We start from the raw sequence: 23553 nt of genomic DNA on the forward strand, positions 1-23553 counted from the left end.
TTTTAATAAATACCTCTTATTAACTAAACTATCATCCTTTATTTATTACATTAGTACATATTATATTTCATCGCTTCTGTCATTTGACCTAAGTAGTTTGATATAATTATTGTCAAGGGACAGACGAATGCCACCTGTCTATCCGGGTTTCCAAAAAATTTATAATAGTGAATATCGCGTATATTTACTATTATACATTTTAAATGTTTAATTTGTTCATTCGGTTAAATAGTTTCATTTAATAAGACTGATAACAATATTTTCTTCCATTCTTTCGAAGACCGTCGGGCGGCAGTTGTGGTTTTATGTCCACTTGAGGAAATATACTACCATGTTCTGGTAACAAGACGTGGATAAAACAAAAAGTGAAAAACGAAGTGCTTTAATATTAAGCTCCTTCTACTTATCCATTTACATACTTGATACATTGTGAAGCTAAAAAAATATTTCTTGTAATAAATTTCAGCAAGCGAAAATCAAGCAAGAAGCCAAAGAAAAAGCAGAAAAAGAAAGAAGAGAGCGAGAAGAAAGGGATCGTCTGCGGGACGAGCGGGAAAGGGAACGACTCGAATTAGAAAGAGATGTAACTCCAGAACCAAGAAGATCAAGTATTAGCCATACATATGTTTCGGGGTCTAATAATACTTATATAACGTGAGTTTTGAAAGAGTTACTAATTTTTTTAAATATTTTTAAAGTGTTATTACAAAAAAATTAAATATTTTTTAGAAAACGCATATTTTTAAAAAAAAAAATCAAAACGGTAAAGAAAAGGCGTGTGCTTAAATCCCGTTAAATGGTATTGTTAAATTTTTTATAAGTTTTTTGAAAAAATATTTAACTTTAATTTAACTTTTTAACTTTAACTTAATCATATTTTTGTCAAGATATTGCACCGCTGTTTTTTTCCTTTATTTTTTACGCTATAAATCTGAAATCGAGGCTCAATTAAGTTATTTAAATTAGAATCGTTTCTCCTGTTTGTAAAATCAGAGTGCAACTTTGTTTCAAGAGTTGGACAATAGTGAAATTTCTATAGTAAACCGTAATTGTATATGATGGTTCCCTAGTAGAAGGGACTATATAATTACTTTCATACAATGTCCTAAAAATCGGGGCGAATTTAGAATGGAATGTTTTGGTACTGCATATGCCTGTCTGAAAAACATGCTATGCGTTTCTGAAAAATAAAAAACAATGTAATTTTATTAGAAAACGTATAAAAGCTTTTACGTACCAGGATTTGAACCTGAGCCTCTTGGACAGTCCATATACCTTGTTATCGAGCTGCATCGAAATTCTTATACGTACGGTAAACTAGGCACTTTTAGATATTTTATATTTCCCCTATACAATGATATTTGCTTAAAATTATCATTTAGCAATAGACATACATTTTTCCAGAGACGCCGGTTCAGATCCACCACATTGGTTTTTTTTATAATTTTTTTTTCTTTCCTAAATGTAGAATAACACTTAAAAATAATTAATAATTACACATTACATACTATAGTATGTATTTATTTTGACTTCGTTAAATTCCAGGAAAGTAGACACAGGAGTACAAGTGGATCATAGAAGCACTCCGCTCTCCGTCGCCGTACAGACCGACGACGACGCGTTGTTTAAAGTATGTATTAAGATTTTGATTTTTATTTATTTATTCATGTATTTGTTTAGCGAATAAAGAGACAAATAATAAAACAAAAACATAGAGCAAAACAAAGGAAGTTTTGCAATTGAATAAATCCTAAAATCAAATCTGCACAGCTATCTAAAGCTCACGGCGGCCACGACTCGTCAATGGTACTGTAATACAAGTATTTATTTTTTTATCATTTTCAGTTAACCCCGCCATGTCACTATCACAAGTCACTAACGCAGGCGGAGAGGGAGCTCTCCCCGCACACCGTAGACAAGGACACCACGTGGGAGAAGTGGGGATGCGAACGACGACGCAGTTATGGAGATTTTGATGGTAATTAGTATACATACTAATTTTGATATTTTGAACTGGCTTCAAAGAGGAAGTTGTCAATTTGACTATGTTTTTTGTATGTATGTTCACAGATTTTTTTGCGGATTATGAATAAATTTCGTAATTCTTGTCTTATTGTAGTGATTATTATAAGTTGAGGGTAAGTCGAAATAAAGCGTTGGCTTACTCAGTTGTGATCGGACATTAAACGTGTACAAATCAGTTGGCATTTTATTCTTATATTATCTCGAAAATACTACAAATTGGCGACGAGGGACTTACCGACGTTTGCAACAACGTGTATAAAGTGCATTTCATTATAAATTTTCGAGGATAATACGAAAATGGCGTTTTTTGGGAGTACACTCGGTTATGATCACCACTCGCAACAATGGGATATTTATATCAGTCGGTTTAAGCAATATTGTACAGCTAACAATATTAGCGAGGAGAACGATAAAGCAGGAGTGAAACGTCGAGCCCTGTTATTGACATCTTTTGCTGAGGACACGTACCGGATAGCGAAAGACTTGGCCTACCCTACGGACTTGGAAAATATTGAATACAGTACGTTATTGCAAAAGCTCAACAGTCATTTCGTGGTAAAGAAAAGTACGTTTGCGGAACGATACGTATTTTATAAAGCGGAACAGCATCCTGGGGAAGACCTAACGGATTGGGCGGCTCGAGTTCGCAGCCTAGCGCAGCATTGTGAGTTCAAATCAGATCTTGACACCGCTTTAAGGGATAGATTTGTGTTGGGACTAGAAAATAATAAGGAAAAAGAGAAATTGTTCTCAGAAAATATTGAAACGTTGACATTTAATAAAGCTCTGGAGTTAGCTACAAATATTCGATGTGCACGGTTAGCATTGCATAGCGCGAGCATCGAACCTGCGACTTCGCATCGCCACGCGACGGACGCATCCGGCGCCACCGAGGTGTTCGCGGTGCGAGCACGAGCAGCGGCGACGACGAAGTTGAATAACGGGAAACCGGTTTGTGCAGTGTGCGGCTACAGCAATCATAGCAAAAATGAATGTCGTTTTGCTAATTATACGTGTCGCAAGTGTAATACGAAAGGACATCTACAACGCATGTGCGGGAAACAAATTCCTAAATATAATATTTTTTTAAGAAAAGATGAGGACGACGTTGAAAAAGGTGATTTAAATAGTTTTAATATTAAGTGTATAAACGGAGCGCCGATGACAGAGACAGTTTTAATCGGTAGCGAGCGATTGTTGTGTGAGTTAGACAGCGGCAGTGCCGTCTCCGTCTTGCCCCAACACGTGTACGAGCGATGTTTCGCGGGGCGGGCCGAGTTGCAATCATGTCGTGTAGTTTTAAATTGTTATAATGGCAGTAAAATGCACCCTTTAGGATTTATAGTGGTGCCTGTTGAATATGAAGGTCACACACAAATGTTGAAAATATATGTTTTGAATTGTTCTGTTCATCAGCCGGTACTTTTAGGTCGAGATTTTATAAGTGCGTTTAACTTGCAGTTATGCAGGATGACATGTCATAGTATAACGGATGATAAAGTATGTATCGGTTTGACAGAAACATTTAAGAAGCTATTTGTGGATGAATTAGGCCGTTTTAATAAATATAAAATTACACTAAAAATTAAGCCCAATTCGCAACTTAAGTTTTTTAAGCCCCGACCGGTTCCTTTCGCTTTAAAGCCAAAAGTGGAGTCAGAACTAAAAAGGTTAGTGAGTTTAGGTATTTTAGAAAAAATTGACCATTCAGATTTTGCTACTCCTATAGTACCGGTTTTAAAGGCAGACGGAAATGTACGGATTTGCGGAGATTTTTCAGTTACGTTAAATAAAGTTTTATACACGGACAATTACCCATTACCGAGAATAGAAGAGCTATTTTCTAAACTACATGGTGGGGTCGAGTTTTCAAAAATCGATCTATCTAGGGCTTATAACCAGTTAGTTCTAGACGAGTCTAAAAAGTTAACGTGCATTAATACTCATAAGGGGTTATTCCGTTTTAATAGATTAGTTTTTGGATTAGCTAATGCGCCTTTTATATTTCAACGGGCAATGGAGCAGTTATTGTCTGACATAGAGGGAACGTGTATCTTTTTAGATGACATATTAATAACGGGTCCCACTAAAGCTATACATTTGGAAAGATTAGAATTAGTCTTAAGTAGGTTACAAGATGCGGGGCTACCATTAAAGCGGGATAAATGTGAATTTTTTAAGTCTTCAGTGGAATATTTAGGTTTTATAATTGACAAAAACGGGTTGCATAAGTCAAACCAAAAAATAAAAGCAATACTCGATGCTCAGTGTCCAAAAAACGTCAGTGAATTGAAATCTTTTCTCGGCATGGTTAACTATTACAGGTGTTTCGTTCCAAACACGTCGAACATATTGAATCCGTTGCATTCATTATTAAAAAAAGGCGAGCCGTGGATTTGGGGGAAGTTACAGAATGATGCATTTACAAAAATTAAGCAGGAATTGATATCGGATCGAGTTTTAGCACACTATAACCCCGAGTCGACGACGATAGTGACGGCGGACGCGGGGCCCGCGGGGCTGGGCGCTGTGCTCGCGCAGCGGCAGGCGGACGGCTCGGAGCGCGTGGTGGCGTACGCGTCGCGGTCTTTGTCTAAGGCGGAACGTAATTATGCACAAATACAGAAAGAAGCGACGGCGATAGTATTTGCGGTAAAGAAATTTCACCACTATTTATACGGGCGTACGGTTCCATTTACGTTACGCACTGATCATAAGCCGTTGTTATCAATTATCGGAACAAAAAAAGGCATTCCTGAACTAGCCGCGAACCGTTTGCAGCGTTATGCGTTATTCCTATCCGCGTATAATTATAATATAGAATTTGTTAAGGGTGAAAATAATACAGCTGATTTTTTATCGCGGTCTGTGCCCATTGGATATGACATTGAGATAAACGATAAGGAAATTGATAAGTCTAGTATTGTAAATTTTGTATCTGATATTCTTTTAAAACCTGTAACTGTTAATGAAATTAGGAAGGAGACTGAGAGAGATGAAATTCTAAAAATAGTGATTAATCACTTAAAAAATGGGTGGCCGCGTAACGTGAATGACGCGAAACTGAGACCTTATTTTTTGTGTCGTTTAGAATTGTCTTTAGAAAATGGTTGCTTGTTACGGGGACATAAGATTATAATTCCAGCAGTTTTTCGAGATAGGTTATTAAATGAATTACATTCCTCTCATTTCGGAATAGTAAAAATTAAAACGGAAGCCAGGAGTCGTATGTGGTGGCCTAATATAGATAAACAGATTGAAGAAAAGGTAGGTTCATGCAGCTCGTGTGCATCTTTCCGCAGTTCCCCGCCTCGAGCTCCACTGGCTCCCTGGCCGTATCCTGAACGTCCATGGGAAAGAGTACATCTAGATTTTTTTGCGTTGCACGAGAAAAATTTTCTTATTGTAGTTGACGCACATTCCAAGTGGATAGAATGTTATCCTATGTCTTCCACAAATAGCGACGCTGTGATTATGAAGTTGTACGAATTATTTAGTAGATTTGGTTTAGTTCATACTCTTGTTACAGATAACGCAACGAATTTTACTTCGAGTCAGTTTAATAATTTTTGTATAAGTAATAATATAAAACATGTCACGATTGCACCTTATCATCCGGCATCAAATGGCCAAGCGGAAAACACGGTTAAAACTGTTAAAAAGGCACTAAAAGTTATTTTAAAAACTGAGTCTAACCAAAGAAATATAAATGTAAAATTATTAAAATTTATGTTTGATTACAGAAATTCAACACATTGCACTACGGGATATTCACCCGCAGAACTAATGCTCGGAAGGAAGTTGTTTTCCACATTAGATTTTTTAAAAGATACTCGAACGTCACCTAATTCGATGTCGTTGGCATCTGCTGCTAAAGCAACAGTTAACTATAAACAAGATTTACAAAGTAAACAATATGGCGGTGTACGCAATGTTTGTTTTAACATAGGTGACCAGGTTTTACTTAAACATTTTTATTATAATGGAAATAAATGTACATGGCATTTAGGAGTAATTAGAAGTAAGATTGGTTCTAGACTTTTTGTGGTATACATTCCAGTGCTAAATTTATTAATTAAGAAACATTTTGATCAATTGTTAAAGTATACTGGTGTAACTTGTGTTCCAAAAACAGATGATGTCGGTCCAGTAGCGAATTCTGAAACTACATTGGATCAAGTGGGAGAGAGAGAGAAGTTATCGGAGGAAACAGAGTCATCGGATCCTGATGTTCTAATTAATGTAGACCAGAGTAATAAATCCAATGTAGATTCAAATTCTAGGATGGGCACTAAACAGGCACTGCCTGTTGTTGATAAAAACAATGTTAACATGTTACCTGGTGAGGACACTACTCCAGTGCCCGTCACGGTCGAGAGTGGTCGAAGGTATCCTATTCGTAAGACACGGAATCAAAAAAATGTATAATTGTAATAAACTAGTAATATTGTAAAGTTGTAAAAAATAGTTTCGATTACTTGTCAATAGGATAATTGTTTTTATTTGTATATTTTTATATTATTGGTGGAGGGATGTAGTGATTATTATAAGTTGAGGGTAAGTCGAAATAAAGCGTTGGCTTACTCAGTTGTGATCGGACATTAAACGTGTACAAATCAGTTGGCATTTTATTCTTATATTATCTCGAAAATACTACACTTATATTTTGGCACATGTTTCATACGTGGTCCCGTATGTATTTATGGGCTATTGGTTCATTGGTATTGATTCATATTGGTTCCTTTTTTTTCATCAAAAATCATCGATTTCCATTCGGAGGAATAAATTATTATTTTCGTTTCCCAGCTCTGGTAGACTCAGCGCGGCATTAAGTCCCGCTACTCGACATATCACTAGGATCTTTCTGCTTATCTTACTATGAGGGATAAGAATATAATACGCGTTGCAATAGCAACGTGTATGTCACTATATAAAAATGTGTATAAGTTAATTAATTTAATGTATATTCATATTAGACGTATAGTCTTGTCGCAGCGGCACAAAGTGTGACTATAGTCGCGACTGGTCGTAGGTTCGATCCGCACTCGAGGAAATCTCAACTCGTCGGTCTGGTGTTGAAGCAAAGAGCGGTGTTGACTTCCGCCACTCAACACACACATAATCCCCTCTGCCTACCCTGCTGTGTGCGGGATACAGCATGAAACTGATTTATTTATTATATTTTATTTTTTTCAAATAAACTACAACTGTGCCCAATTTCATACTTCTTCATCAGCACAATTTTAGTAAAAATTGGCACAAAGTTTTTGCTTCAAGTATTAACATAATATAAAAAGCATTTTAATATAATGATTTAATATTCCAGAACGCACGTCATCCCTACTAAAGAAAACAACTCGTGACAAACTAATGTCAGACCTCCGTCATACATACATGCCCTCGATATTTGACGCTGAAGCTATTAAATTAAGGAACGAACAAGCTGAAAAGGTATTTTTATTATTTTCACGCCGTATCTTGCATATAGCGGGACAGAATGAAGTGTCGAGTTAAGTCGTGGTCTTTAAACACGAGATTCCCTCTGCCTCTGTCATGTGCGAAATACAGCGTGAAGCTGAAAAAAAAAGAAATCTAAAATGAAATATGCACAGTCAACTATCTACAGCTAACTTTATTTAAAATTTTATATAAAAAATTTCAGGAGGCGGCAGAACGTCGTCTGTATTATCAACAGGAATTAAAAAACCAAATACTCGAACAACAAAGGATTAAGGAAGAAAGGAAAACTAGAGAGAAGTATGTTATTATTTATTTATAAGCTCAACCAACAATTATATAAAATAAAATCACATTCCAAACTAGTACTTCATTTACAAGCAAACACAATTTGCATCAACATATAGTTTTTTTTAACACATTTAAAGTAACTCAGCTTCACGCGGGATACACCCGCACATAGCTGGGTAGGCAGAAGGAACCTAGTATTAAGCCCCCCATTTTCCGTCAAATTCTGGAGGAATCGCGTGTTGAATAGTGGAACTCAACGCTGCGCTTTGCCTCGACACCAGAGCGAAAAAATGAAAATATTAATTTAAGTAAATATTTAAATCGTTTTTAGATGAAGGAAACATTTTTCAAAATAATAAAAATGAATTACGGATACATATGACATACATTATAACAAATTGTTATACAGGATGGAAGCGTCAGCACGTCAGTAAAGAAATTAATCAAGAGTTCTAGACATTTTAGACGTAGGATTATTTTTCATTTCACGATGTATTATATATATATTTGTATTTGTATATATCATACCTGTATTTCGTGTGACGTATTACGCATGCCAAAAAGATGCCAACAACGTAAACACTTACTACTACAAAATTACTACGAAAAGTTAAACAACTTTGCCGCCAATACCTATAACTGAAAGCCGGATAATCGAATCTTTAGACTTTATTTAAACTTTTATATATCTTCTTTTTATACACATATACTAAAAAAATAATTGAAACATTTTCCAGAATGCTCGAACAAGCAGAAATGAGAAGGTTAGAAGAACAATTACGATCATTGAAAATGGCGCAAGAGAGAGAAATTGAAAGACAACATGATGTTCACACTGCGGTAGTTATGTTATACATAGTTTTGCTTATTATTTTATTCGTAATCCTATATTATTCATGCTTTTTCCAAGTAAATAGAATAAAAGTTACTGATTTCTATCAAAATATGAGTGTAGCGGGATTTGAACCTGCGCTTTTTGAAGTGGATAAAGTGTACATTTAGATATGTATTCAGATATAAATATTTATCATAAATATACAATTCTAGATATTACATAAATAATACATTAACGATTTTTTTTTAATTTACAGTTAACAGAAAATACAACAGAATATGAGAAAAAAAGAAAAATACTGCAAAAAGAAATTGACTTAGAACACCAAGCATTACTCAAAGCCGCAATTCATCCAAAACACACACATACATGCAAAAGTGAATCCTCACAATTATTCAAAGACAGACCGCCATATTCAACGAATATTCCAGAAAAATCCATATTTTCACCTAATTATGACGTTGAAAGCTATCTAAGAAAGAATTTGAATCCAAAAGATATTTTAAAACCTAAAATTTCAAGTTCTGCTGATAAATTATTAAATGAAGCAAAAGAAATAAATAAAATAGAAGACACTTTGCCTATTCCAGTTTTGAGGCATTCTCCAAAAAGGAACGTTCAAGAAAAAAAAATGTCGGATTTGAGTGAAAAAATGCAAATTGTCGATGATAAATGGCGTGTTCCCGCCGTTCAGAAGAATATATTGAAATCATTAAATGATAAAGGCAAAAATGTTAGTATTTTAACTCAATTAGGCTCTATCAGACGACAGTTGCAAATGGAACAGTTGAAATTAGATAAAATGTTGTCGAAAACTGATTAATAAATATGGCGGCCTAATGCCGTTTTTAAAAAGTTAGTATTTGCTTAATATATATTAGCTAGATTTGTTTATGCAATAGGGAGTCTTTAAATATTTTGTATATAATATATTTTTTCATTTTATTTATTCAGTTTTAAATGATGTCTCGTTTTAAAATGCAAAAAAAAACTTGATAAATATTAAAATAAATAACGTTCTTTGGATTCCTGTGGATAAATATTCATTTTTTTATATATATATATATATATTTTAATAAACTTATTTTAAAGGTGTCGTTAATGTATACAATTTAAAAAAATATAAAAAACAACTATTAAAATATAAATAGAAAGTTAAATTGCCTTCAAAATTTTAAAATAACCTTTACTTTATTTTACAATATTTTTTGGTTCTCTCTTGCCTAAATATTAATTAAAATGAATTAACAAAATAATTGAATTGCCTCAAAAAATGCTTCTGTCCTAACAATAAGCTTACAAATTTTACAATATATATTTTATTACTATTATTAAAAATAAGAAATAAAATTAGAATGCCTTCTATTTTTGAAGCATGTGTTTATTTTTCTTTATTTTTTATATTTGATTTGATTTAATGGTAAATATGCATATATTTGGATTTTAAGATTAGCATTGAAATGCATATTTTAACGAGTTTTAATAACAAAATAATAATATGATGGCCTTAATAAATATTATTAGCTTTAATGCATGTGCATGAATAATTATTAAATTATTATTTATTCGGTTTATTCATTTATTGGTAATAAATAATATTATTTCTTATAGTATTGCTTTATTATTTTATTGTAGTCAATTTTGGAATGCCTTTAAAAGTATCTTAGGTTAAAATTATTACTTATAAATAACTCTATATTAAAGTTTTTCTTTTATTTTATAATTATATGGTTATGTTTAATGTTTATATTGTTGTTTATATACTAGCAATAAAAATATTATAATTCGTAAAATACAGGTTCCAATGTGATTAATATTCACCTTTATATTAAATTTAAAATGGATAGATTTTTTTTATATTTAAATTTATATCAGTCAATATAAATATGGCTATTAAGTTACTTTAAATTAAAAATGTTTAGAAGTTATTTTAAATTATTTTTTATTTCAAAATGATAAACCGTCAATATATATCCGTCCAAAGACGTGAGAATTTTTTTTTATAACTTTTTAATAATAGTTTCATAATGCGTAAAGCTCATAGTTTAAAGGTCTGAGCGAAAATATGTTCCTTATTTTAATTAAATGTAAAAAAAGTAATTAGTTTTATGTAAAATTTTTCTTGTTACATTTTTATATATTAATATCATCTGCAACGCTAAGGAGTAATGCAAAATACATTACTCCTTAGCGTTGGAATTTTAAAATAATATTGTAATTATATTGTTACTGTATAATTTGTTTTATAAACAAGGAAGGTGATACAAACATTTTTGTATCAAAATGGCGTTTTGGTGATCCCTTTCTTGTATATTTTGTATAATCATCTCGTTTTAATGTTCTTTACTTTAGAACACGAGTGTTCTAAGTATATATATTTTAATTTTTTTAAATATTACTAAGTATATTGTTGTTGTAAAACATTTTTTTAAAATATATTTCTCATTGATCTTCATTGAAAAAAAAACGGCTATATTTCAATGTTTAGCAAAAAATAACATTTTATTAAAATATAGTTTTGGATTTAAAGCCATAATATTTCATCTTGTTAACATCTTAAAGAGCGAAAATATTTTGTGAGCAAAAATTTTTTTTTCTGTATTGTTATTCTTTACATTATATACCTATTTTGTTTATTGTTCTTCAAATAATAATTATAGATACTCATTTTATATATTTTTTTAGCTTCATACTATTTCCCGTAAACAGCAGGGTAGGCAGAGGGAACCTAGTATTTAACTCCGTTAGTCACACAGTTTTGGCGGAACTCAACACTGTCCACTGTCTAGAGCTCTAAAATGAAAATAATTATTTCTGCTGAGTGGATGGGATTGACTCCACAACCGACCGATTTATAGTCAGACGTTGTTCCGTTGCATCACGACGGCCTATTTTATGCATTTAATTCTAATTTAAACGCTATACGAGAATTTTAAATATTTTTCAACAGTGTAGTGCCAAAACCATTTACAATTGATTCCTACAATTTCTTCCTAGCTTGAAATAATTTCGGAATTTTTCGATTCCGAAATATTTTTCCGATTATATATTTTTTTCATATTTTCTTTAAATTTGATAATCATTTTATGTGAAAGTCACAAATTTTATTGATAAATTCAAGAGAGTCAATAATTTTGACTCAACCACAGATTATTTTAAATATAGTTTATATAAAAATAATAATTTAGCATAATAAATATATAGTAATAGAATAACGCCGCCATTTTAACTACACTTTTAAATAATAGTCTGTAAAACGTTTAGATTTTAGACTAATAATGGCTTAAAATTATATGCTATAAAAATGTAATTGTGTAGTGAATTTTAATATCCAATTTCTCTTCCAAATTTTTTTATACTATTTTGATTGTTATACTTTTTTATAGGAATTTAGAAGTAGATACTGCATTTTATTGTTTTTTTATATTATTAATAGTGTGTAGTGATATAAGAATGGTAAGCCAAAACTAGTTAAAAAAAAATGTTTTTATTTGTTGAATCAAAATACCCGACCCTAACGGTTGTATTTTTAAAATATTTGGTTTTTATTATGTCATTTAACATATTATATTACAATTATTATTTATATAATAATATTAATAAAAACTTATATTTGATTCAACATAATTAAGACTATGTAATGAATATTCCTATAGTTTTATTAAATATTGTTTTAAATTGTACAATTAAATCGCGAAAAGTTGGCGTTACAAGTAAGTTGCATTTTATTTTTGCACAATCAACTACAATAGGGTCAACGAGTACTGGCCGCCCTGAAGTTAGCAGGTAGTATATACAAATTTTTCTTTTGATATTTTCTTCCTGTGTGAACAATGCGCAAAAAATCAAAAAACCGGGTGATGACTCGTCGACCGTACTGTATGTATATATTTTAATAAGTATTTGAAAGACTGTGAAGTAATTTAAGTAAAAGAGCTTGCAAAAGGAAGTGAGAATATATGATAGGTATTATTTTTATATATAAATATTTACACGCTTCTTAATATAATGCCAAAAACGTCCGCACGTTAGCTTTATTGTTTTAAATGTTTAATATTGTATGTAATGTTCCAATTTCAATAAACATTTGTTCTGTATTTATGTTTTTCTTCATATTATCATTATTATATTTATTGTAATGTAAAAGGCCTCTATAACAGCATAATTAAAATATTTATAAAGTTGCTATTCCTATGTAAAAAATAATAATAAAAGGCATGAGACTATAAACGGGACTGATTGTGTAATATTTTGCTTTCCTCGCTCTAGAACGGCGCGGCCTTGGGTTTCGCCACTCAACCAGCAAGTGCCTCGCGTATTCGGCAGTGAAGGGCAAAAGACGTGTCTTAATGTTAACGGAGTGTTTTAATATTAAAATTCCAAGTTTCCTCTGCCTATGAGCGAGACTTAGCGTAAGGCATTGCTAAAAAGCAATGTTAGTATGGACCTAATATTGCTTTTTGTCTAACCAGATATACTACATCAGACCGAGTAGCCTTCATTGTTGTTGTTGTGAATTTATTCTATTTATAATCAGACCACTGGAACATTGGACAACTCAGAAACATGCCCAAAAACGGAGATATTAACTTCCTATAAAGCCCGACAAGAAATTTATGGATATTATTAGAGGCACGGGCGAGACACTTACGTTGTTAGTAATCCGTGAATGAAAACAGCAAATCAAGATCGACCTCCAAAGTTGAAAGCGATTTACAAAAAAAAAATACAGTCGAACTGATAACCTCCTTTTTTTACAAAAGTCGGTTAAAATGGAACTAAATAATATTCAGTATAAGGAATCACGGTGAAATATAAATAAACATTTAGTAAGATAGCAACAAAATTAATCTAGTTATTATGATTTATATCAACATAACTAATCTTTGCATATCATATATAAGATCAGGATAAAATATAAATAAACAACAATAAGAAAAATAGTTTTAATTTTTTATAAAAAATTGAAAAACAAATAAACAAAATCAAATAAATATCCATAATATTCGGTTTAAAAGACTTATATTTCCAATTTTTGAAGTAAAATTGAAAATATATTAACAACCCAAATAAAAAGAAAGTCTTCCTACAAAATATTTACATTTTTTTACGAAATCTATTTTCTAAAATAAGTATAAGAGCAAAATAATATAATTATTTTATATACATACATAAATTTAATATTTGAAATGGGACATTTAAACATATTAAAGCAATAATATTATATAAAATAAAACAGCTTTAAATGTTTCATTTCAAAAAATATGTAGATAACAGTATTAAGTAAATATAATTTTAAGAAAATTACTGCAACATTATATTCATAGTTTCGATTTGAATCCTATAATGAATTAGTAAAATAAATATTCATTATAATAATCCACTAAATTCACTATGGAATGGAAATCAAAATATTTAAAAAGTTATATTTTAAATTATGGATTTTGCATATTTCCAATACAAGTCTATGTTACTCTATTTGTTTTGTTTATCACATACAATTTTATAAAATAATAAAAAAACTAAAATAAAAAAATCTTACAATCTCCGAATATAATAATAATCAATAATAACCTTTTTTGAGAAAATATCGAAAAATATGTTGCATATTTTGTTTATATAAGAAAATCTAAAGAAAATCTTATAAAGATATAAGCAAGATTTTTCAGATATTTATATCATATCGTATCAATCAATATGTTTCGATCATGATAATATTTTTGTTAATTTTTCTTTTTGTTTTATTGTATATAAATATTATTTAACGGTAACATTATCATAATATCGATAGTGAATGGCGGGCAGCCATCTTGTTTTTTTTTCATTTATTGGTGTTTAATATAATATATTTACACAAATTTTATTAAGATGGATGTCTTAGGAAGTTCTCGAGCGTAGGTCCGTCCCGACCTAAGGGGTCCCTGGGGAACATGATCATGTCGCCGACCCACGTGAACTGCAATAATCTGTTTTCGATAACGTGTCGCCATCTTGGGTTTTCTCGGAGCAAGTCCCGATAGTTATCACCTGAGACTATGACCGCGTCGAATTCGGCCGCGCATTGGACTATATACCTAGAAAAATGGAAATTAAAAATAAATGAAAGTTATATTATAAATTCGAAAGTAACTATGTCTGTCTGTCTGTGCCGCAATCACGGACAAACCGCTGATCCGATAGTCATAAAATTACATATAGAGATACTCTTAAGTCTAGGTCTTAAGATGGACATAGCCTTTTATTGACTGACATGTTAATTAAAACCGTCGCTAAGCAAATTCGTTGTTTTAAGAAAATGTCGCCCAAAATACCTTCTGAACGCTTACATCGCATTCGCTGACTTCTCTCTCTTTCTCATCTGAAGTTTGAGCCAAAGTAACCATTACCACCACCATTCAGTATTAATATGAATTTATTTAAATGTATTATGTTATTGTTAATATATTTTCTATAATTTTGTGTTCATCCTTATCAAATAATATAATAGTCACCTTTGACATTTCTTCTAAATTGAAATTATTGTTTACTGTGTAACATTCTAATAAATACTTAAGGATTTATTTCTAATATCCATAAGTTACATTTACTTATTACTTTGTTTCTTGTATATAAATGTACATTTTAAATAGTTAGAGGTATTATTTTTAATATTAACAATTTCCTTTAGTTACTTTTAGTTATTTGGTTTGTTCATTTTGATTACTCAGGTATTTTTTCTAATATTAAGAATTTTATTTCCCTTACTTATGTCTTATTATTACTTATTATTATTTTTCGGTTTATTTTGATTATTTCCTCTTATATATTCTTATCAATCCTATTAAAAATTGAAAATAAGTTCATAAATATTTATAATAACTATTCATATAGTTCAAGCGGGCAAAGCCGCGCTATTCCGCTAGTACTGAATAAATATTTAATAATGTTATGTCATCTTATAATCTAAAAATAATAATAAATTTATGTTAAAATAGTAAAACTAACCTATCATCATAAGAATTGATCATTTTCCCTTGTATTTCCCTCGACGGCGTATATACGACTAGGCCTTGTCTTTCTAACTGATCTAAAAGTTTTCCGTCTGTACTCTTTCCATATTTACATCTGGAAATAAAGAGAAACATTTAAAAATGTATGTAACCATATACAAAATTTTTGAAGTAAATTAAAAATTATTTATACATTTTATATATATGTTAAGTATAAATAAAATACTGTAAACGCGACGGCGTAAACGTTGTGGGTTTAATATTTTTATTTCGGTCATTGGTGTTTAGTTCCGTCACTTAGCATAAAGTAAAAAATCTACATTTTCTACATATGTAATCACAAAATACACAGTAATCTAAAAAAAACAATAGATTTATTATATTGCCATATCATTTACCTAAAATGTGGCACAAACGCTTTAACCACGTGACCCCGTCGAACAAAATAATCAATGCAGATTTTTAATCCTTTCACTGAAAATATTCTTCCTTTTGTATGTCTGGTGATAAAAAAAAATAAAATTAAAAAAAATCAATAAATATTGTGAAAAAATATATTATAAACACATAATAGGTAAATAATTGTATTATAAATGATGTAAGGATATTTCTGTAAAATAAAATGTATTTATTTATACTTATTTAGAAATTGTATAAAAAATTGAACATAGCGGGATTTGAATCCATGCCTCTTGGAAACTATCCAAACACTCTGAGCACTAAGTCAAACATTCTCATCAAGCTACAATGAAATTCTTATATGCTTGTTACAACTTATTTATGTTGTTAGCATCTCTGTACGGAGATTTTTATATACTGTCAGGATATTTCCAATTTTTGCCTAAATATGAAACTTTTGTTTTGAGTAAAGATTACCGTAGCACACTGTCCATAAACGCTGAGTAACGAAAATAATCTACTCCCTCTGTAGAAATTGAACCCACAACCATATATTTAGTCAGATGTCATCCCAAAGCAACATTATAACAGCTACAAAAATGATTTTCTACAGTATTTTCATTTATTGATATTAGACTTAAAATACTTACTGCATTGCTACATTGCTACCATCAATCACAATCATTCTTAATCCTGTTTTATTTTTAATGTCTCTCTCTGGGTTATATATGTTACTGCCTATACTGTTTCTTGAGGCTCGACCTAGTATAACATCCTTTATATATGTATCTTCTACTGTTTCTGTTGCTCTGTTTACTCCATGCTAAAATAATATATTTAAGTAATATATAAGTATTTTTTATACCAATTTTAATATAACAACTCTGCAATTGTAGTTGAGTAGCAGAACTTAATGTCGTCTTTGGCCTCGACACCAGAGCAAAGAAATAGAAATACAAATTTAAATAAATATTTCACCTCCTTGAGTAGGGATTGAACTCACAATAAATCAATTTTACAGTCACACTTTTTACCCCTGCACCACGACTCACCTGGATAGCTTGGTATCATATAAAAATATGGTTATTTTTAGAACATTTTAGAGAAAAATTAAAGTTTACTTACAATTAAACTATGCAGGCTATTGTTAGAGGTGTTAGGTCCATTGCATCCATTGAATATTTTGCTGGCTATATATTCTAATAGCTTGCCTCTTTCTGACGAATCCAAATTAGCAATTCCATTTGCAAATTTCCTCATTTGTTTATTACTGACATTGTTTTTTCTTTTAGTTTTAATTACTGTTACATCAGAATCTCCACTCATAGATAAAGTACCGTCAGATATTAAGCAGTCTTGAGATTCAGTGGAATTAGCTAAGTCTATTATTATATTAGATTGCTTTGTCATATTTAAACCACTATCAGTCGTAAGATCTATGGTTAAATAAGAACTGTTGTTGATTTCTTTTGTTAAATTTTCAATGTCTTTATTAAAGTTTTGGGCCACTTTAGTGTTATTGTTACTTCCACTATGTGTTGGTTCATTTAAATTATGTTTACTACTTATAGGTGTAGAACAGTGAATGGGGCAGGGTGTCTTATTTGCAATAAGATCATCATCATCATCAATTACAATTAAACTATTATCAGGTTTATTATCCACATTTTGTATTCTTTTATCTGCATGTGGTATTGAATTGTCTATTTCTATAACAGTATTGTTTAAAGAGCTAAATGAATCAGTCACTTCACTTTCATGTCGAAGTTGATTAAATAGTTTTTTTATTTGTTTGTTTGTTTTATTAGTTCTTTTCCTCGCCATTTTATTATTTTTGTAAATGTTTATTATTGATGTAGAGCATGAAATTCTCTGAAAGTAAATTAAGTAAATGTTATTGTAGCATTTTAGAAGAGCAGTAACTTTGTTTATTTCGTTATATTTAGTGAAAATAGTATAACACTATCATCTTGTACTGTTCTTACCTTATGAAGTTATAATATGAATTTATTAGGAGCCACCAGTCCGAAATAGCGTGGTTTCAAATCCCACCGCTACTATGTAGTAAAACAATAAAGTCTCGACCAAGACTGATTTATTTCTCATAACACGTATTTACACGTTTTACATTTAAGTACCTCTCATTTATAAAAATATAACAATTGATTATTTTAAAGAATCAAGACAGTAATATAAAAATATAGTGATAAAAACTTATAAACATAATTTAAGAACAAATAGACGTCGGTACGACTCGTTTAACCTCTTATCGAAATTGCAAAAGTGAATTTATTAAGTATTTTTCAAATTTAGTAAACAATAATAGAAGGCATGTTTGCAATGAAGACTTACAGAACGATGCTTGGGTCTTGATTTTCTGCCCATAGTTCAAAATAATTATATATTTTAAGTTAACAATTAGAATCTCAGTGGTAAATTTTGAACAAAAATTATACGTATTACAAATTTACAATAACAACAGGAATGAAAAAAGATGGCGCCTTCATCGAACAATTGACAATTTCGAATTGACATATACACACTACGAATATTGGCCATAGACAAATATGAACCATAGTCAATAATTATTATTTGTCCTCTGATTCAATTTTGTTTTTGTTTCCTTCAATCAATTATTATACACATGTGTATAGTTGATAGAAGCCTTGATCATAAAATATTTTTTATAGTATCCATTAATTTGTACTATTTGTTGCCTATAGTCGTTATAAATTGATTTGAATCACGTGGTCAAGATTGTACTTAAAATCACAATAACTTGTAAAATTTATATTAAATAAACAAATGTTTATTTTAACTATTTAATAACCACAGAAAGAACAGATGTTTTTCTTTATTTTCTTTTAGTTATGAAGTCTTCAACTTGGTGTTATATTTAAACGAAAGAAAGTAGAATCAATGAATCAGCTTCACGCTGTAGGCAGAGGAAACTGAACTCTTAGTGTTAAGACACTCTGTTCCCGAGAAAGTAGATTTTTTAAAAAATGTAATGTCCTTGAGGTAATGTGGATTTTTACAAGATTTAAAGTTTAAGGTAAATGTTTTAACAAGGTTTGAGGTAAAAGGTGTTGTAAAAGTATTCATGTACCTAAATAATTGAGAAAGAATGAAGAAGTCACGAATGTATGGACCATCTTTTCGACAGTGGCGTAGCTAGGGTATTTGCTGCCCGGTGAGGCTTAGGGGACTTGATGCTCTTTAAAATGGTCTAAAGTCTAAAAAAAAAACAAAGTGATCGTCGACTTTGATGCCCCTTTCCTTTTGATGCCCGGTGCGGCTTAGGGGACTTGATGCCCTTTAAAATGGTCTAAGGTCTAAAAAAGAAAAAAAAAAACAAAGTGATCATCGACTTTGATGCCCCTTTCCTTTCGATGCCTGGTGCAACCGCTCGCACCCCCCTAGTTACGCCACTGCTTTTCGACTTCATACCTGATGTTTGTTTAATAATTTATATGTACTTTTTCGATTTGTGTAAATTTATACAATAAATAAAACAGCACAATAATGGGTTTAGTATAATCATTTTATTAAATATTTATAAATGAAAATTACCTTTACATAGAGTATTCATTATATAAATTACATAATCTATATATATAAATGGAGATGTTCCCACTAACTGAGGTTATGACGCACACACAGCCGTAATCGCTGATGGTAGAAACGTGAAATTGGGACAGTTGTTTATTTTCATGATGTAGATCACATAGGGATTGAAAGTTTATATGGATGTTTTTTTAAATCGGCACCAATTTTTTAAATTCACCCCCTAGACTGAAAATAATTTCATGAACATATTTCATAAATTTTCATAAAGTTCAAGCGGGCGAAGCCCCCCAGGTCAGCTAGTGAATAATTTATGTAAACTTTTAATTTGACTGAATTTTATGGGTGGGAAGCATAATATACAAGTAGGTGAAAACTTTATATAACTTATATTTAAAATAAACAATATATGTACAAATAAATCTTATAGATCAATAGGCAATAATTACAATCAAACTTAAATTCGACACATAATGTAGGTACATTGCTAATTTAATACTGGTAATGTTGAGAAAATTCTAATCTCATCCACAATATAAAAATAATCATAACCACATAATATTAAAGAAAAATTAAAGCCTCACTTGAAAACAAAATCAATAGTTAATAATCGTGATTAATTCATTTTCGCATATACCTAATTTAAATATATAATAAATTAATTAAAATATACTACAGTGATGTTAATTAATATTAGATACATTCAATAATTATTAGACTACAAAAAACTTTTCTAAAATATCAATAAAATATTGTATTGAGACGTCATTAAATACTTATCTACTACAATTTATTTAACAATGTACATTTTTATTGCTACTACTAATCTACAATTGAATTACAATTTTTACTTATAACATTGAGAGATCAGATCAAAAATTTTAATTGTTACAAAATTATTTACAAGTATATATTTCCATAGTTTTTACACATGTATTGCAATCTACTCTACAACACCAATGGAATTTGCATTGGCAACGTTCTTTAACTACGATCTTCTTAGTATTGTAGCCTCGACCGCAGCACATGAGCGCGCACCCGTCGATACCTTCTGAGGTTCTGTTGCATTCTCTGCCTGAAGTCCCCAGAGATCCCTGATTTTAAGAATTAATTATTTATTAATTGTTCAAGTTATCAAGTAAAAGACGTGAATTTTTTTATCATAAATACCTACAAGTAAATAATTTAAATTACGGATTGTTTTTACGTTTACAGTACAGGAATATGAATTTACTACACTATATCTTAATGTCCACCATAATTAATTAATAACTCAAAAAAAGAGAAAATAAGAATATAAAAAACAAAAAATACTTTTTTATTCTTGGCAATACGGATTAAAAATAATAAGTTCATAGATATATTTATTACGATTTCATTGTAGTTAACAAAGAATTCGTAAAATATTAAAAATTATAGTGTTTATATAACTATTTGTTACCTGTGACTCATTTCGAATACAATAATTTGGTGAATCTTCCAAGTAGACGAGATCCTGGGACGTCGGCAGACTGTAGTTTGGATTGGATAGCCGTAACTTCCCGCGTCTGGACACTTTTACCTCTGTTGCCCCTTCATATTTATCTTTAAGATAATCCCCTATAGCCAAAAAAAAATAATAATAGTTAAATACTTTGTATACTCTTTATATTGTCTATGGCTTTTAAATACTATAGGTAATTATAGAAGTAGCGTATAAACAAATTTAACATGAATTATTATAGATTATATACAGTTTTCACACAATAAAATTTAATATCTAACAAACGTAATAAAAACAATTTGATAAAAAAAAAATAAGAAAACCTTTTTAGAAAACTTTTTCTTTCCTAAGCGCTAATAGCACAACACTAGCTAATAACTTGTCACAGATAAAAATAAAAGTTGATAAAGTTATTCAACTATAGGTAATAAATTGAACATGATAATAGTTCTGGGGCTGTTATTAGTATGCAGTGATAATAAATAAGCAATGTCTGGAAATGTTTCTATTATTATGCCCTTGGCGGTCTTTTTGATTTATATTGCCACCCGTGTGATGTCGTTAATATGGAGCTTTAATTTATTTTTTAACTTTTATCGACAATATGATAATTTTGTTTCAATTATATTTATAATTGTAAGTTTTACAACTAATTTAGTATTTATTAAGTGAGTGAAATGAATAGGAGTCCCACATTAAAAAAAAATAACTAAAGTAAGTCGGCGAAATCTAATGTGTAAAAGGCACCATCAAACACCAATATTGGGTTATAAAAAAATAATTATAATATAGCTAAAAGATATACATACTTATTTAAAGCGTTATATGTATTAATATAATAATAAATATAAATTTCTGTTATCAAATTTGTAGAGGCCAGTCGTGGCGCAGGGGCACAACCGCGTGACTGTAAACGCGACAGGTTGTGGGTTCGATTCTCACTCGAAGACATTAAATATTCTACATTTTCTTTTCATCATTCTGGTATGTTGTTTCCAAGTTATCTCAAACCGGGCTAACTTGAACAAAAACCCAAATACAAATTTGAACCTGTGATAATCACACGAGCCAACCACTAAGCCACGTGGTACATAAAGTAATATCATACTAGCTTTATCCTTAAGCCGTCGAGCATAATAAAGTATTCACAGTCAGATTATGTCCTCGGGAGATAGCTTGAGACGTAAATAAGTTAATTTATGCAACAGCCAGTTCATTTCGTTGGCTTAACGTTCACCTACCGTGTTGGTATCGGAAAGTTAAGTATTATTTAAGATACCTAGATATAGATAATTAATGTCTTATTAAATATATTTCTAACTTGTTTATTGTTATATATGAGTTTGTTAGTGTTTTTAATTGTCTTTTTTGAATAGATAAGAATATATTTATTTTTTAAAAATATAGAATCGAGTAATTAATATTAGGATCCCATGTTTCTCCTGTCTACCCTGCTATGTGCGGGATACCTATTAGATTAGAGTTAAGTTAAGTACAAAAAGACAGGAGTATTAATAGTTCTCATTAGCTTTCGATATCAGATCTAAAGAACAATGTAAAGACAATTTAAATGAAACGGTTCATTTCGAATTGTGCATGTAAATAAATAAAGATTTGAATCAAGAAATAATTAAAAAATAATGAAAGCAGGGTAAATAGAGAGAACATGGGAACCAAGTGTTAAGACATTCCGTTTCCATTAAGACACTTCCGTCCCTCACTTTCCGCCAAATTCTGAACGCATTGTTTGTTGGGTGGCGGAACTTAACGCCTCGCGTTAAAGAGCAAAAATAATAAAATATAAATTATTTCATGTCCTCACGTGAGAATCGAACCCACAACCTTTAAAGCCAGTCAGCCCAGTTGTGGCGCAGGGGCACAAGCGTACGACTGTAAATACGACAGGTTTTGGGTTCGATTCCCACACGAGGAAACGAAATATTTAACTCCTTCTAGTAAAAACGCAAGGCACGGCACTGAGTTCCGCCACTTATAACACGCAATATCTTTAGAACTTGGCAGAAGGAAAGTGGGGATCGGAAGAGTCTTAATAGATTCCCAATTTGCCTCTGACCGCCATTGGGATACCGCAAAAGAAGACTTAATAAGTAAAATGCAATGACTGACTTATGTAATGAAAAAAGTATACTTCAAATCCAACGGAATCCAAGCCCAAAATAAATGCCATGCGACATTTCGATAAATGAATTCAATGTACCAGGGCAGCATGGGACGACAGGAGAATTAATAGATCTCATTAACCACCTAATATCAGATCTCGAGTACAATAGAAGCTATTTACTTTAACTGGTATTTGGATTCTGCTGTGAATGGCGCACTAATAGAGTTATTTGTGAGAATATATATGGGTGACGATTTACTCCAGACGTTTCTATATTAATATTGTATGTATGTATGTTTGTAAGAGGTCCGGAGATATATCAAGTATCTCTTACTTAAAGATATTTTGGGTTTAAGTTTTATTATATCGATATTAATTTGGCTTT

The 23553-nt window shown here is 30.8% G+C and overlaps 3 protein-coding genes across 8 annotated transcripts in view; 1 reads left to right on the plus strand and 2 right to left on the minus strand.

Moving 5' to 3' along the window:
- Positions 1-12702, plus strand: part of LOC146535127 (uncharacterized) — a 27919-nt gene extending 15217 nt beyond the window's left edge. For all 4 annotated transcript variants that reach the window (XM_085191863.1, XM_085191864.1, XM_085191865.1 and 1 more), the window contains 7 exons: positions 467-654; positions 1546-1630; positions 1846-1978; positions 7352-7476; positions 7688-7782; positions 8511-8613; positions 8865-12702. In XM_085191863.1, the coding sequence (XP_085047989.1) occupies positions 467-654; positions 1546-1630; positions 1846-1978; positions 7352-7476; positions 7688-7782; positions 8511-8613; positions 8865-9431 (1296 nt within the window). In that variant the 3' untranslated portion in view covers positions 9432-12702. The remainder of the gene's footprint in view (positions 1-466; positions 655-1545; positions 1631-1845; positions 1979-7351; positions 7477-7687; positions 7783-8510; positions 8614-8864) is intronic.
- Positions 12703-13530: 828 nt separating this feature from the next.
- Positions 13531-18533, minus strand: LOC146535128 (uncharacterized). Of its 2 annotated transcripts, none has more exons than XM_085191867.1 (6): positions 18349-18533; positions 17122-17868; positions 16647-16819; positions 15996-16097; positions 15593-15712; positions 13531-14682 (listed from the first exon to the last, which is right to left on the minus strand). In XM_085191867.1, exons 1-6 carry the CDS (start codon positions 18379-18381, stop codon positions 14472-14474), a joined length of 1386 nt encoding a protein of 461 aa, XP_085047993.1. In that variant the 5' UTR covers positions 18382-18533; the 3' UTR covers positions 13531-14471. The 2 variants fall into 2 exon arrangements, with proteins under 2 accessions (XP_085047993.1, XP_085047995.1); XM_085191869.1 differs by having other exon boundaries at positions 17982-18512.
- Positions 18534-19519: 986 nt separating this feature from the next.
- LOC146535129 (protein Wnt-5b-like) overlaps positions 19520-23553 on the minus strand; it is a 48359-nt gene continuing 44325 nt past the window's right edge. For both annotated transcript variants that reach the window (XM_085191871.1, XM_085191870.1), the window contains 2 exons: positions 21005-21162; positions 19520-20657 (listed from right to left, as the gene is read on the minus strand). In XM_085191871.1, the coding sequence (XP_085047997.1) occupies positions 20460-20657; positions 21005-21162 (356 nt within the window). In that variant the 3' untranslated portion in view covers positions 19520-20459. The remainder of the gene's footprint in view (positions 20658-21004; positions 21163-23553) is intronic.

The sequence above is a fragment of the Heliconius melpomene genome, chromosome 10 (assembly GCF_056956725.1).
Source record: "Heliconius melpomene rosina isolate 202511_hmr_F chromosome 10, ASM5695672v1, whole genome shotgun sequence".
NCBI classification, from domain to species: Eukaryota; Metazoa; Arthropoda; class Insecta; order Lepidoptera; family Nymphalidae; genus Heliconius; species Heliconius melpomene.

Coding starts and splice junctions, on each gene's coding strand:
- LOC146535128 (XM_085191867.1), bottom strand. CDS start 18,381: ATGGGCAGAAAATCAAGACCCAAGCATCGTTCT. Junction 16,098..16,646: donor GGTAGCAATGTAGCAATGCA/GTAAGTATTTTA, acceptor TTTTATCACCAG/ACATACAAAAGGAAGAATAT. Junction 14,683..15,592: donor ATCAATTCTTATGATGATAG/GTTAGTTTTACT, acceptor CCATTTTTCTAG/GTATATAGTCCAATGCGCGG.